This window comes from Chanos chanos, chromosome 5 (assembly GCF_902362185.1).
Source record: "Chanos chanos chromosome 5, fChaCha1.1, whole genome shotgun sequence".
Lineage (NCBI taxonomy): Eukaryota > Metazoa > Chordata > Actinopteri > Gonorynchiformes > Chanidae > Chanos > Chanos chanos.
Window position 1 is genome coordinate 49,450,236 of NC_044499.1, and position 15,579 is coordinate 49,465,814.

A 15,579-nucleotide genomic window follows, 5' to 3' on the forward strand; every position below is an offset into this window, starting at 1 on the left:
GGTGTCTCGCTCAGAATTATTTAAACAGGTTTAAACTGCAATATGAATATTACATCAAATATTAACTATCGTCTTGTCCTCTTATGTGTAGTGGCAACGGAGTACGAGGAAAGGCATTGTTTTGGAGAAAACCCTTTCAAACACAACACAGTCCTCCGCTTGCGTTTCTAAGACTTGAATTTTGACGGTGTTAAAACTGAATTCTTATGAAGCATTTTAGATATAAACACGGGTAAAGGAAAGGAGGTACGGAGTTGAACAGAGGTCTCCCCCGAAACACAAAGTTTTGACGGAACAGGGAGACTCAGACAGGAAACATCCCTCACATGTGGTTATTCCTTCCTAGTTGCTAACATTCCACAGATACCCAGCACCAAGAACATCTGCATCTTCTGTATGTTTATAGTACCCTAGCCTCCATGTTGTATTGTACAGAATGAGAAATGAAATTGTAACGGGATTATGGATAGGAATTACCATAAGCATGAGTGCACGAGTTTATATGTATGACATTGCAAAAATGAACAAACAAACAAATAAATAAATAAATGAAGGCGGCATTTGCTAAGCTTTTTGCTTATGGAATCTTTCTTCCCCCCCCCCCCTTCAAATTAAAGCGCTTGTGTTTACCACGATCAGGAACAGAGAACTACTTCAGGGCAGTTAAAGATCAGAAAGTGGAAAAGCATGGTGAATTGGGAGCCGTCCTCTTCTCCAGATCTTCCCTGGCCTGTCTGCCGTGTGATGTAAAAATAGCTGTGCTTTCCCTCACGTGTCTGCGCGGCGTTCCAAACGAGCTGCTCTTCATATTTCAGCTTTAAAATGTTTTATTCATCTTTCACGGCAAAGCAAGGGGAGGGGGGGGTGTCCTGCTTTTGTTTCTCTCTCATCTCTGCTGCTTTGATTTTGAAATACGCGTGTGGATAAGCAGCAGCCAGGAACCTGTTTTTGCCAACTCACGTTTAGCTCCGTGTCTGAGTAGTTCAGGAGGTCACACACACAAACACACACACACACACACACACACACCATTGTCTCTTGGCCCACCCCAGGGTTGTGAGAGTAATCGGCAGCCTTGCGTGAGGCCAAACGCAGCTGCAGACTTTTGTGTGCAGTGTCAAACTCATGAGTTCTTTCGGACATTTGAAAGTCGACTCATATGCAGAAGATCCCCATGGGATGTCAGTCAAAGCTTTGGTTTCTGTACACGCACATACGCACGAGTACCCACGTGTAGAAACACACACACATGCAAACAGATAAACACAACCACATGCATACACACACACAACGACACACATACACACACAGATACACACACAGACGCATGCACACACACGCGCTCGCGCCTATACACACACACACACACACAGATACACACACAGCAACACACATACACACACAGATACACACACAGACGCATGCACACACACGCGCTCGCGCGCCCATACACACAAACACACACACAGATACACACACGCGCGCTTGTGCGCCCACACACACACACATACACACATACACACAACAACACACACACATACACACACAGATACATACACAGACACATGCACACACATGCGCTCGCGCGCCCATATGCACACACACACAGATACACACACACAACCACACACACACACACACACACGCTTGCGCGCCCACACACGCACATGCCCAAAAGAGACTTTTTATACAGCTCTCATTTAGACATCTGTGGTTGAATCCTCTTCCAAAATATCGTACCTCTCTCCCTCCCTCCCTCTCTCACTGTCTTTCTCCACACTAAAATATATTGTTTATCATCACGATAACAGTCAATATTTATAGAACCCTATAAACAAACAATGCTATATAACACCACCCAAGAGGTGCCCAGGCCCTGGAGGCTCAAAGCCCTGCTGGTGCCCAAGACTCTGACAGTCCACGACTGGGTACCTCTGCTCTATCCATATAGGGTAGGGATAAAAATATTATACTCATTTTTTTGAGGCCAGCTCATATTCTGTTGGTTATGGACGTTTTATTATTGTTATCATTATAAGCCTTTTCAACGACTGTCACTCATCCACACTCAGACTTGGCTTTTTTATGTCCTCGCCAAAAGAAGTCAGCGTGTTTTGTAAATAATTGTGTTTCACTGTTTACTTGTGTGTGTGTGTGTGTGTGTGTGTGTGTGTTTCTTATGAGACGGTGAAGTTTAAAAAAAAAAGTTGAAAATGTTGTGGAGAGCTTGAAGCGGCTGGAGTGTGAGGCCACTTGGCAGAGGTGAGAGAGAGAGCGGCAGGCATCGCTTTGCTCTGCTTTGCTTTGCTTGGCTTTTTGGGCCATGTTGCTTTGAATAAGACAGCTGATAGGGAAGTGTTAATGCGGTGTGATTTGAGAGCATTGTTGGCACGCCTGAAGAAGTGCATCTGAAAGTCTAAGTGCTATTAGAACATAGTGTTACTGAAGTGCTGACAGCTTCGAGTTTCAATACATGGACAGTATTGTATGTGTGTATGTGTGTGTGTGTGTGTTTAGGCACACAATGTTCTGGGCTGCGCTTTGTCGGTGTCTTTGGTGATTATTTTACAAATATTGTTTGATGTGGCTTTTTTAGCTCTCTTGTGCCTAGGGTGTTTGCAATAATTAGGTCATTTTTATGTTCATTTTGGACTGACAATGTTAGTCAAACCATGATATTTTTCAGCATTTTTTATACAAACTGTGTCATTTTGGAATATGTATTTTATTCGTGAGTGTGTGTGTGTGTGTGTGTGTGTGTGTGTGTGTGTGTGTGTTTTGTGAAAGATCAGTTCGTCATGGAAAACCGCGGGAACTCTAGTGTGTGAAAAAGGCCTTAAAATGTCACTCGCATCGCTTCTGTGTTCGAGTGTGTGTCAACTGGACATTAATTGAGATTAAAGTGGCTCAAGCATTTCATTAGGGCCTGACTAGAACTCTAAGAGAACTGTATTTCAAGTACGCTTTAAGTGATTTGATTGCAGTCAACAAGTCCTCTGATAATGACATTATGGGGACTGGGTGAAAGGTAGAAAGGGCTTCCATTAAAACTGTATGTGTGAATGCAGTCTTATAAAAGTGGATTATTTGTGGTTAAATGTGGGTAGAACTGGGTCATTCTGGAGCTGAACCGATCTGAACGCAGTGTGAAAGGTTGGACTGTGTGGTTTGAGATTGGGTCATTCTGGAGCTGAACCGATCTGAACGCAGTGTGAAAGGTTGGACTGTGTGGTTTGAGATTTAGTTTTGGTGGTTTGAACAGTTAGTGGAATGTAATTGAAGTGGGATTTTAAGTAGATTGTACTTGTTGTGTTGACAGGACGTTTTGATCAGCGCAACTCCCAGTTTCTCCTCCCTGCTGAGTGCAACCTCAAACTGGCCTGCGTGTGCCAACACCTCTGACTCACTCTTTCTCCGTTCCCCTCACTGGTTTCTTTTTTTTTTCTCTCTCTCTTTTCTTTTTTCTTTTCATCATTCTCTCCTTCCATCTCTGTCTCAACACACGTCTTGTAAACATTCAGCCTCAGATGGTCACAAAAGAGGCCAACAATAATCCAAACTGTCATGTATTTTCAGCAGAAAGACTCAGAATCACAATCCCGTCCCCTCCCCCTCAAAAAAAAAAGAAAGAAAGAAAGAAAAAGAAAAAGAAAAAGAGAAAGAAAGAAATCCTCATCATTGAAACCATGTCAGGTTTTTTTTTTTTGTTTGTTTCAGTAGTTTCATAATGGACAGTAGCTCCACCTCTTGGAAAAAAAACCCCAAAAACAATCTCGAATATGCTTCTGAGGAAAAAAAAAAAGAGGAAAGTAGTCTTCCAGCATTAACTCAGCGGTGCCGTCTGACTAAAGCCATGTAAAGTCATGTCGTCCTGTTTGTATTTGAGAATGTGAATTTGCACTATATAATCTGCCTTGCTCAGCTAAAGTCTGTGTCATTTTTTTTTTCCCTGAGGGAAGAATCAGTGGTTAAATAGCATGAATACATTATGAACACATTATGGTAGAGATCTCAACACAGTCACGCATACCAGGGCTCCCTCATGAATAATGTAGCATGTTACACATTCAAAAGACCCTATTGTGACGCGCCCATTCAGAACTACGGTCCTAACTGCTCACCCTCGAATGAACAGTCTGCTGTTTGATGTGTTGTGTGCTGTGAAAGGCCATCTGCCCACACCTGCACACCTGAGCCCAGCAGGTGCACTGGAGTGGGGCACGGTGTTAGGGGATGTAGGAGGAAGGACAGAGCCCAGCAGGTGCACTGGACTGAGACACAACGTTAGGGCGTGTGTGTGAGGAGGGAGAGAGACCAACAGACTGACTGGAGTAAGGGACAGCATTAAGGTGTGTGTGAGGAGGGAGAGAGACCAACAGACTGACTGGAGTAAGGGACAGCATTAGGGTATGTGTGAGGATAGACCAGCAGACTGACTGGAGTAAAGGACAGCGTTAGGGCGTGTGTGAGGAGGGAGAGAGACCAACAGACTGACTGGAGTAAGGGACAGCATTAGGGTGTGTGTGAGGAGGGAGAGAGACCAACAGACTGACTGGAGTAAGGGACAGCATTAGGGTGTGTGTGAGGATAGCCCAACAGACTGACTGGAGTAAGGGACAGCATTAGGGTGTGTGTGAGGATAGACCAGCAGACTGACTGGAGTAAGGGACAGCATTAGGGTGTGTGTGAGGATAGACCAGCAGACTGACTGGAGTAAGGGACAGCATTAGGGTGTGTGTGAGGATAGACCAGCAGACTGACTGGAGTAAGGGACAGCATTAGGGTGTGTGTGAGGAGGGAGATAGACCAACAGACTGACTGGAGTAAGGGACAGCATTAGGGCGTGTGAGAGGATAGACCAGCAGACTGACTGGAGTAAAGGACAGCGTTAGGGCGTGTGTGAGGAGGGAGAGAGAGGGACCTGATTACCTGTGTGCCAGAGAGTCCCTGCTGGCAAGAATCATGAACTTGAACTTGTCCTGCCCTGACTCACTCATTTCCCCTGTCATTCCCCACATGCTTCCCTAAATACACACACAAACACACACACACACACACACACACACACACACACACACACACACACACACACACACAGACCACACACATACGTGCTCGTGCACACGCACAATCACACACGTACACACCCTCAAGCATTCACACACACGCACACCACACACACGATACACTGACATACTCATATGCACAGATCAAACAGCTGATTAAAGAGCTGACAGAAGAAGTGTGCTGTTGCTGTGGCAGTGAGGTTTTCGCTGATGTGTTGCGTTCTCTGACATGGCTCTGAGCCATGCTTTTGACACCTGACAAGGAAGTCTTTAATTGTTCAAAAATAACTTAAAAGTGCTTTGGAGAGAGGTGTCTAAGGGAGGGCAAGTTCATGACTTAACAGAGGGGAAGTTGTATTAACGCAGTATATTCGATTGCTTTTGAACCTCCTGGAGACAGTAGCCTGACCGACAAGAAGGACCTGACCTCCCCCATGAGGGAAGACTGCACACACACACACACACACACACACACACACAAGCACACTCAGAGTTATTGATCTCTCTAAATCGCATTACCCCATTGGCACCCCTTCTCTGTACCTTAAACATGTTAAATCAAACATAACATGATGTGCGATACCCCAAAGCTGAAACAAAAAAAAAAAACGCTAGTGTTGCACCATTTCAAACAGGACTGTTTGTGCATAGATTAATATATGCGAGAGATCCAGTTTCCCTTTCCTCTCCCATGTGTGTGTGTGTGTATATATATGCACACACACACATACACATATTGGTATCAGTAGGATAATTCAATCAGATATGATAAACGACAACAGGCAGAAAATGTTTGGCAATAACTGAGCTGTGCTTTTAAATGCATTTTCTCTTCTAGCTGCTTTTGAAATGCCAGTCTGTTCTTGCTCTTGCTGCTCAGACATAATGTTCTAAGACCCTGCGTTAACTCTGTCGCAGTAATTTCCTTATTTTCCAAACAAACGCTTCCTCAAAACTACCAGTTTTAAGAAGCTAACAGGCTTTGTTGGATTCTTATTCAAAGATTTTCAGAGAGAAAAACGATTTCCCAGTTTGCTAAGTCAACAAATTATGTATATTTTCAGGAGCTGACCGGCAAGTTCTTGCTCTCCCATCTCTACCGCTGTCATCAAAACAATAATTGAGATGTTATTTTGCTGAACCATGAGTCTTCCCCATGAAAGTCAATGTTGCCTAGCAACAGACATTTCGGAGTGCACAGAGACACTGAGGTGTTTCCTGGCTCATGAAAGACTTCTGCAAGTATGTGTGACTGTACCTAAACCACAATGGGGAAAAGTCATGCAAATTTAGCTAATTGCTTGCAATTTGTTTAGCACAGAACTATCACAAAATGGAGCGTACGTATGGATTTATACTTCACAGTCTAAAAGAGTGAATCATTCCTCAGCCCTGGCCAATGTGGGATTATTATATTTATATAAAGAGAAAGGAGGCTCTTTGTGTTAGCACCTTTACAGAGGCTCACAAAAACTGACAAAAACCGCCTATTTGGTCTATTCCCTTTATGAAATCAGATCATAACTGTGTGTGTGTGTGTGTGTGTGTGTGTGCACGTGTGTGCGTGTCTGTGTATGTACATGCATGTTTTTGGATATGTGTGTGTGTGTGTGTTTATGTGATTGTGAGTGTGAGTGTGAGCTTTTCATCTACATACACTGCAACCTGACACTCTCTCTTCTCCAATATATAAACAATACATTGTAAACATACATGTCATAACTATTTCACAAACATCCTGAGAGCAGATTATACTTGCGTCTAGAGACAGATCAGTCATTTCAGCTTAAGGAGCAGCACGTTTGAGCACATTCATTTCCTCCCGACACTTAATAATGCTTTAACATTGAGTGACTTTCGACGCTGAACATTACGCGTGACATCTGAGGAGGAAGGTGGGATGGATTTGGAAGGGAGAACTTCATATGAGCGTCTCAATCGTTCTTGACGGCTCTGAGCGGACGCGGCCCCTCGGAGGCGAGAGAGACAGACGGACGCCAAGTGAGAGACGCAGTGAGACACTACAGGGCCAAAAAACAAGGCCCTAATTGAGCGAGTGAACGACCTAATGCAGCGCGACAGAAAATCGTTGGCGTTTGAGCTCAAATGCCCTAGAATCGGAGAGCCAAGAGATCCCCTATGGCCCAGGGTCAGCGTTAAGCACTCAAGTGTTTGTGGCAGTCGCGTTGGAAGCGTGATCTCAGATTGTGCTTTTACTGGTGGTACACTTTGATGAGTAAATTAACCCATGTCAAGGCAATGCCGTCGGCCGAGAGGCATCGTGCACACTGTGAAATTGTAATGGTTAACTTGTAGCTGGAGTTAATTATGAAACATTCCTGCTTTGATTGAGCCAAAAAAAAAAAAAAAAAGTATTTTTAACTCAAACTCAGTTTGTGCAAACTCAAACTCGACATGAGTTGACTTAGACTAACATTTCGCTTGAGTCAATACAACTGATTTGCATAGTACTGGAGTAAAGTTACTGCTTTAATTTTTACGGTATGTAGGTCACGAGGCGTCATATGCATATTAAAACTGATCTCTCATGCTTTCCCTCTCAACTTTTATTTATACATATCTTTTAATCTTTTATTCTTGAACATGTTGGCTGCTATGAATTGTCATGGTTTTATATATGCGGTGTTTGAAAATTGTAGCGTCTAGAGACTTTAAAGGCAGGGTTCTTTTTTAACAGTGTGTTGCATCTGCACACGTGCCTGTTAGGCAAGATACAGTCGGAAAATGTGCTGTGCTGTGCTGTGCTGTGTGTGTGTCTGTGTGTGTTTCTTAACGTGAGTTTCCTGACTTTGAAAGTCAACTATCCTCAGTTGAGCTCTGTGGCTGAGAGTCCGTAGAGGAACGTGGTTTTTCACACTGCTGATGTCTGCTCCTTTCTGCTCACTGGAAGATGCTTCTCCATGTGTGAAGGAGAGAGCACAGACAGCCCATGATCATATCAGGAAAGTACTACCAATGTCCAGCCTTACTGTACCTTTGCAACACCGCTACCTTGGCTTAAGGACAAGCCCCCTTCCCCTCCATGGATAGGGAATAGTCACTTACAAGCACTCACTCTGAGGTGAGAATGCCGGATAAAAATTCTATATGTTGTTGATCACAGAGCGGTTCGTCGAATCCGATCCCTGAGGTCTGAGGCCGTCCTGGTTTGAACCATCGCTTTGTAGTTAGAGGCTGACTTTCACCTGAGTGAACAGGTGTGCTTTCTCCCCAGCCAATCAGGATCCACGGCGTTTGGTTGATATGAAAACCAGCAGGATTCCGGAACGGAATTGGCCATATGGCTTTGAAAGTGCCTTTCAGTTCTGTAACTTAACTGGGCTTTTTGTTGTTGTTTTGTTTTGTTTTTTGTTTCTCAGTGAGAGAGTTTTCTGTCTTGCACTAGCTTGTTATCATCATGTGGTTTGGAAGAGCAGCAGCTTTGGCTACAGAACCTCATCAAACACGTTTTTAAGAGAGTCTCCACTTAGGAATAAAGTGAACTTTTCACAAATGAAACAGTCTGTGTTGAATCCAATCGGAGAAGTCTTTTTTTTTATTATTTAAGTCTGTCTGTGAGCTTCACAGCTGTATCTGGATGATAAAAGGAAGAACCCGTATTTTGTGACACTAGAAACATTTCAGCACACTGAACCGAGCCTTTCAGGCACAGGCTTCTATTATGCATATAGAAAAGATTAAACGATTCTGCAGTGTTCCAGTAAACACATAATGCTTGTGTTCTACTTTTACCGGCAGGAAATTTCAGTTTTCATCTCAGAATATTCAGCTGAGCAGTTCCAGTTTTGTTTTGTCTTGTTTTGTTGTTTCATCCCCCTGTTTCTGTGTCAGACAGGACAAAAGCCAATTAATGAAATTTAATCTAAAATACCCAGCAGACTATATTTCAGACAATTAGCAGCTATCCACCCCCCCCCCTTTTTTTTCCTTAGTTTTTACTTAATTTTGGTTGTGTGGAATGTTGTCTGCTGTCTTAAATGCTGACATCACTGACAATACTTTACCTGGTTTTAGCTGCTGAGGTCTGTCTTTTCATTGCTCTGAAATTTTTGCATGCACTCCTAAAGCACTGAAGCTAACTCTGCAAAGCACAATTTATATATATATATATATAGAGAGAGAGAGAGAGAGAGAGAGAGAGAGAGAGAAACACAACACTTAGTTTTGTGAAGGTATGAAAATGTGCATGTTCCCCACAGACCTCTCGTCTTCTCTTTCCAAACTCCTCAAAGCTCTTGCTTCTCTCTTACTTTCATTCTTCTTCTCTTGGCAATTTCACACCCACTCTCTGCGAGAGATTGACAGAAAGAAACTTGTTTGATAAGGAAGGGGGAGAAAGTAAGAATATGTCATGTCAGAGAGAGAGGGAGAGAGAGAGAGAGAGAGAGAGAGAGAGAGAAACAGAGAGGTAGAGAAAAAGGGAGAGAGAGGAAGAGAAAAAAGAAACAGAGAGAGAGACAGAGGGAGGGAGAGAGAGAGAGAAAGAGAGAGAGAGAGAGAGATCTCATGAAATATTGACTAAAGTCAGTCTGTCATATCACTTCTCCATGTGTGCCAGTTGGTGCGGATGACACCGAGAGCTCGCTCTGGGAACGTTCCTCTCAAAATGTACCATATGCTGAATTATTTTGTAATTTTCTGAATAATTTTAACCATTTAATAATTAACCCAAGCAGGCATGAAGCTACACACTGCTTCATGACCTGCTCGAACCAGTCTGATCCCACAGCTTATCATTAAGAAAAGCGTTTTTATGTTTTTAAAACCTGTCTGGTAGGTGAAATTTGTGAAAATAGGTTTCAGTAAATGAAGGATAATACACAGTGAGCGAATGGGTCAGTTGTTAGAAAATGAGCCCTAACGGCAATGTGACCCAAAACATGAAACATCTGTCACAAAAACGTTATCTCACTCTGCACCTCTGGCTGGGTGCACCGTGCAGACTGTCACTAAGTCAAAAATCTCATTGTTCGGTCGATTCTGTGCAATGCTAAGTCAAAAATCTCATTGTTCGCTCGATTCCGTGTGATGCTAAGCTAAACTCCTCATTACAGTGATTACTCACCAGTTGTTGAACAGTGAAAATGTCCTTCACAATTCAGACTAGTTTTCACAATTGTGTATTTAAAAATGTAGTTGTACAAAGTGAAATGCATTCTTGCTGACTGAATAACTCACTAATACCTGGCCTTGGACCTCACAATCCAATCTAGTGGATTTCTTGACAGCAATGTTAGCTTGGCTACCATGCTATGCTAGCTGACACGGGCTGGCTAAGTTAGCATTAGCGATGAACCTGTTGGACCTTATTCTGAAACCTTCGTAATCTACGTTTGATACTGCGCATGTTGCATTTGTGAAGTCCTGAATCTGGGTTGAGCTGACTCATAATGGTATGATAATGAAACTGGAAATTTGGAAATTAACATGACGGAATTTCTACCCACTGCATAAGCCACCTGGGCTCATGAAACAAATGTCAAAGATTGACTTTTTTTTTTTTTTAAGAAATGTCAATATTTGATTTAATTTAATCATGCTCTAAAGAAGGTTATGTGGACATATCAATGGTTGTGGTTTTGGGTGAGGTTGGTGTAGTCACCTTTTTTCTTTTTCTTTTTTTTTTTTTTTCATTTCAAAGGCTCATGAATATGTCATGACTTATGCTCTGTACCCTGACTAATTACATCTGTATTTTTTGTGTGAGTAGCCCAGTCATTTAACTGTGCCCCAGACAATAGCACAAACCTAAAATGTTGATCTCTAAAGAGCAAAATAAAGGCTATGTATACAGTGAGGATTTCATGGGGAGATGATGTCGTGATTGTCGCACAAGTCTCTATTGGACCAATCTTCTTGAGCCTATTACCATAACTTTTCAAGTCTTCCTCAAGCATATTACCATATTAGCATGTGATGCCATAGCACAATACCTGAGTACCACTCTTTCTCTTTCCTCTGAGATTCCAACCTTGTCTAGCCATATAGTGGAGCGTAACGTGAGCACTGTGAACTGTATGATTTATCCTGGCCAGTGTCAGAGACTGTGCCACCCCACCGTGTGAGGATTTAACACGGTGTTAGTCTAGTCCAGGACCATGTCAGGACACATGAAACACAGACAGAGAGAACTGGAGCCCGAGGTGAAACGGCACCACTGCCAAGAGCTCTAAATTAAACACCAGTCGTATGAAGAGGCTGCCATTAGGCACTGCTCCACCTCAGCTCCCCAGAGCCTACAGGGGACAGAAGAGAAAACAAGGCAACAGGGAGAGGGAGGGTGAACACACACACATATAACTCAAAGAGAGAGAGAGAGAGAGGTAGGCCTGTGGCCAGAGAGAGAGAGAGAGAGAGAGACAAAGAGAGGGAGAGAGAGAGAGAGGGAGGGAGAGACAGAGAGTGAGACAGAAAGAGATATAGCCAGAAAGAGAGAGACAGAGAGAGGAAGAGAAAGACAGAGAGATGGAAGGAGAGACATAGAAAAAAAAGAAACAGAGAGAGAAAGAGATATGGAGAAGCAAAGACAATGAAGAGGACTGAGAGAGAGGGAGAGAGAGAGAATGTTGTGGCATGTTCCCAAGAGATAAAATGGTTCTCATAAAATAATGCAGTTCATAAAGAATTATTTGTTTCTCTCTGTAAAGTCGCCTTATTACTGACTCTCAAGGATTCTCGATTCATACCGTTCGTACAGCAGTGTACGTGCTTTATGAGGACATTATGCAGAAACCTCCGCTCTGAAAAACAGCCATGCAATGTGCTGCCACGTATGCATTTTGCAACATTAAAACAACTACCACCTTCAACTACCCAGAGGAAACTTTGCCTGTTGCCCAATGAGTCGGTCATTCCCATTAGATATACACTACGAGTAAGTCATAGCTGTACAGCGTTTCCATTATAAGTTTGCTGAATCAGCCTCTAAACAAAGTAGAGAGGGGTGTTGTGAGGTAGCAAAATGCATAGACAAACAAACAAATAAATAAGTAAATACTGATAGACAGCCAAAGGTTTGGTTTTGGCCTCGTTAAAGCAGAGAGAATGGGTTTTTGGAGCATGGAGAGACCCCCTCCACCCCTAAAGGGAATTTTGGCTGCATTCAAATAAAGCAGGAGGTGTTGATGAGGTTTTGATCCTCCTGTCACTCCTGAGTGAATTCCACCTACACTCCTCTGTCATGCCGGAGCTGCAAGGGCAGGGGGAGTCCACGTGAGGAGACATGAGTGTGTGAGTGTGTGTGTGTGTGTGTGTGTGCATGTGCGTGTGCTTGAGGTACATCAAGGAACAAGATGGTTGAAGCCGAGATTCTGACAGAATGTTCCAGAACATATATTTGAACTGATGACATTTGAAAAGACGACATTACCTTCCAAAGACCGGGGGAAGGAGAAAAATGTCCCTTTCTTTTATTAACAACCATTGTGAACCCATCACTTTTCAATAACAGATAGTTGAAATTTCTTGTGCTTTGACTGATAACCATAATCCTATTGGCAAATTATTGACTGTGTACATAAATGTTGAATGTTTAACTTACAAGGGAAGACATTTAACAAATTCAGCATCAAGAAAGCACATATACACTTTCAATGTTCAGCCATGTGTATATATATATTTTTTTTTTCAGGTTATTTCAAGGCGAACTAGCTCAGTTTTCCCCAAACACCTTATGAAACTCTACAGAACCTGTCTTAGATTCTGCCTACAGATCCACTCTCTGTATCTGTCTCTGGCCACTCTCTTCCAAACCGAGCCTTCTCTATCAAGTCTAGAGATCAATGAGGTCCTGAGGCCAGTTAGCAGCCTGTAATTAGTCTTCTCCTGCACCGCGGAGGAATGAGACATGTTCTGTCTATTTACATTATTCATGAAGAATACATTAGAGGTCCACAGCTCAGCCGTTCCATAGGAGAAACCCCTCGGTTTGGTACAGTAACTGAAGAATAAATGTCAAGTCACTGGCAGGCCCATCTGGCGAGCAAGATATATAAAAAAAACATCGTATTTAAGGTCTTCCCCCTCTACATTCTGTGCTAAGTTCATATTTCTTACGACCGCTCTCCCCGTTCTTCGAAGGAGGAGAAAGCCAGAGGTGGAGAAACAAAGTACAAAAAAAAAACAAACAATGTTTTGGTTTTTTTTTGTCACAATGAGGAGCAAGAAATCTAGCTTCACGTTGGAAGTGTGCACAGCTTCTCTAAGTTCACGTTGTGGCCGTGTTCATTAACGTCGCCTCTGTGCTGCGTCATCTGCGTGTTCGGCTGCGCTGCCAGACAGACACGGTGTGGCTCATGGCCGTGTCGTACGTCTCCGAGGGCAGACACTCTGAAACGAGTTCTTTTTCTCTGTTAGAACTTTGCTGTTTTTATGGCTGTGTCCTCTCATCTCATACTTTGGTGCTTTAATTGTGTCCCTTTGGTATTCCTGTTGTCAGTAATGGAGAAAAACGAGTCGTGCCTTTGTCTGCTGCTGTTGCTGTTACTCAGACAGCACCCTACCGGAGAATTAGCATTCGCGTATTTAATTTCCATTTAAATGCGCGCGTGTGTGTGTGACCCCGCGTTGCTGTTTTGCCTGCTGGAGACTTGCCACACTTTTGGCCTGGTGATCAATAACCAACAGCTCTCTAAAAGAATAAAAGTGGTAGGAGTCATTTGTTCCCAGAAGTAAATCAAGAGAAATAATGACATCCCTAATGGCAAAATCACAGGTTTTTTTCCCCCCTGTAACACATTTAACAGGGGTGCTCTGTCTGCACTTTTAACCCAAAAAAAGAAGAAGAAGAAAAAGAAAAAGAAACTTGCTTAATAACATTAGCGGTTGATATGTCTGTTAACTCAGCTGTTGTCTGGGTCTCCTGTTTCATGCACCTGTTTCATTGATTATATTGGTAGAGTTCACTTTGTTGAGTTCTCCTGGGGAGAACTGGACAATCCAGGAACTTGGACAGTGTCTGTAGGGGCAGCATTTAGACTTTTGATTGAACCTTAATCTCCCCTAATTTAACCTTTCTAAGTATTTACACAAGATAAACAGTTGCACAACCATGTCTTATTCTCACCCACAAACAGTATGGAAAAATCACAAAGAATCACAAAGTGCTTATCTTGTTACTTACTGGTTATTGTGAGAGTGCATGTGTTGTAGACACAAAAATACAGGTAGATACAGAAAATGCAGAAATGTAGATGCAGGAAATGTAGCTGGTAGAAGTGTAATGTGTTTCTCTGCTCTATGTAATGTAAGTTATGAATCTGATGTGTTTCTCTGCTCTATGTTCCTTAACTCCTGTTCTTCACATGGTTTGAGCGTGCTAGCATGCTTGTTATCCTGCTGAACTGCGTCACGTTGGGAATGTTTCACCCCTGTGAGGACAGCAACTGCAGCTCGGAGCGATGCGAGATCTTAGAGGTGAGTACTGGTTTTACTGGTTTGATGTGAGATCTTAGAGGTGAGTACTGGTTTTACTGGTTGGGCTGGTTTGATGACAGATTTTAGAGGTGAGTGGAGATTTAACTTGTTTGATGCGAGATTTCATATTTGAGTGCTGATTTCGCTGGTTTGATGTGAGGTGAGCACCGGTTAGATGTGAGATCTTAGAGGTGAAAGCTGGTTTGACTGGTTTGTTGCCAGATCTTAGAGGTGAATGCTGGTTTGATGCCAGATCTTAGAGGTGAATGCTGGTTTGACTGGTTTCCATACCAGATCTTAGAGGTGAATGCTGGTTTGACTGGTTTGATGCCAGGCCTTAGAGGTGAATGCTGGTTTGACTGGTTTGATGTGAGATCTCAGAGGTGAATGCTGGTTTGACTTGTTTAATGCGAGGTCTTAGAGGCGAGTGCTGATTTGGCTCTAAACAGGTGTGGAGGGATTTTGTATGCCAGCTACTGCTACAAAACACCCAAGCAGCATCTCAGGCTGAAAAAATGAATGACAATCAGATATTATAATATCAGTTTATTTTTTCCAGATCACTGAAATCTAGTGTATCTTTCAGTGTTTGTCCCACCAGCCATAATGTGAACTTCTAGTATTATCTTCTAGTTTCATCATCAGCTTAAACTTCAAATTAGCATAGCCAGTTAAGGCAGAGAGAAAAAGAATTTGTGTGCGAGACAGCATTCTGAAGGAGCAGTGACCTGTGAAAATAATGTTGTAATAACCAGTTTCCTCCCTATTACTTGGCAAGACAGCTCAGTTTCAGATCACTCTGACATTCATTTTTGCTTTATATGACTGATGAGTGATTTACTTAAAAATGACCCCCCCCCCCTTCCCCCTTTTTTCTCTTTCTGTCTATCTGAACGTCATGACTGAAGATGTAGGGGTTTTCTTAAGCCTTTTCATAGGCTTAGCCTCCAAGAGTATTATTGCACAGTGAAAATGGATGTTTGGAATATAGCTTTAACATACTGACACAGTGAGGCACTGTGATCAAACACCGTAGTCACACAATGAGCCTCGCGCTGACGTGAAACAAACCGCGTCT

General features: G+C 42.8%; 1 protein-coding gene across 1 annotated transcript in view; it reads left to right on the top strand.

The window, feature by feature from the left end:
- The window catches only part of cacna1g (calcium channel, voltage-dependent, T type, alpha 1G subunit), a 176,003-nt gene that overhangs the window by 52,733 nt on the left and 107,691 nt on the right, over positions 1 to 15,579 (top strand). Inside the window, 1 exon segment of the mRNA XM_030773184.1 lies at positions 14,390 to 14,501. Coding sequence (XP_030629044.1) covers positions 14,390 to 14,501 — 112 coding nt within the window.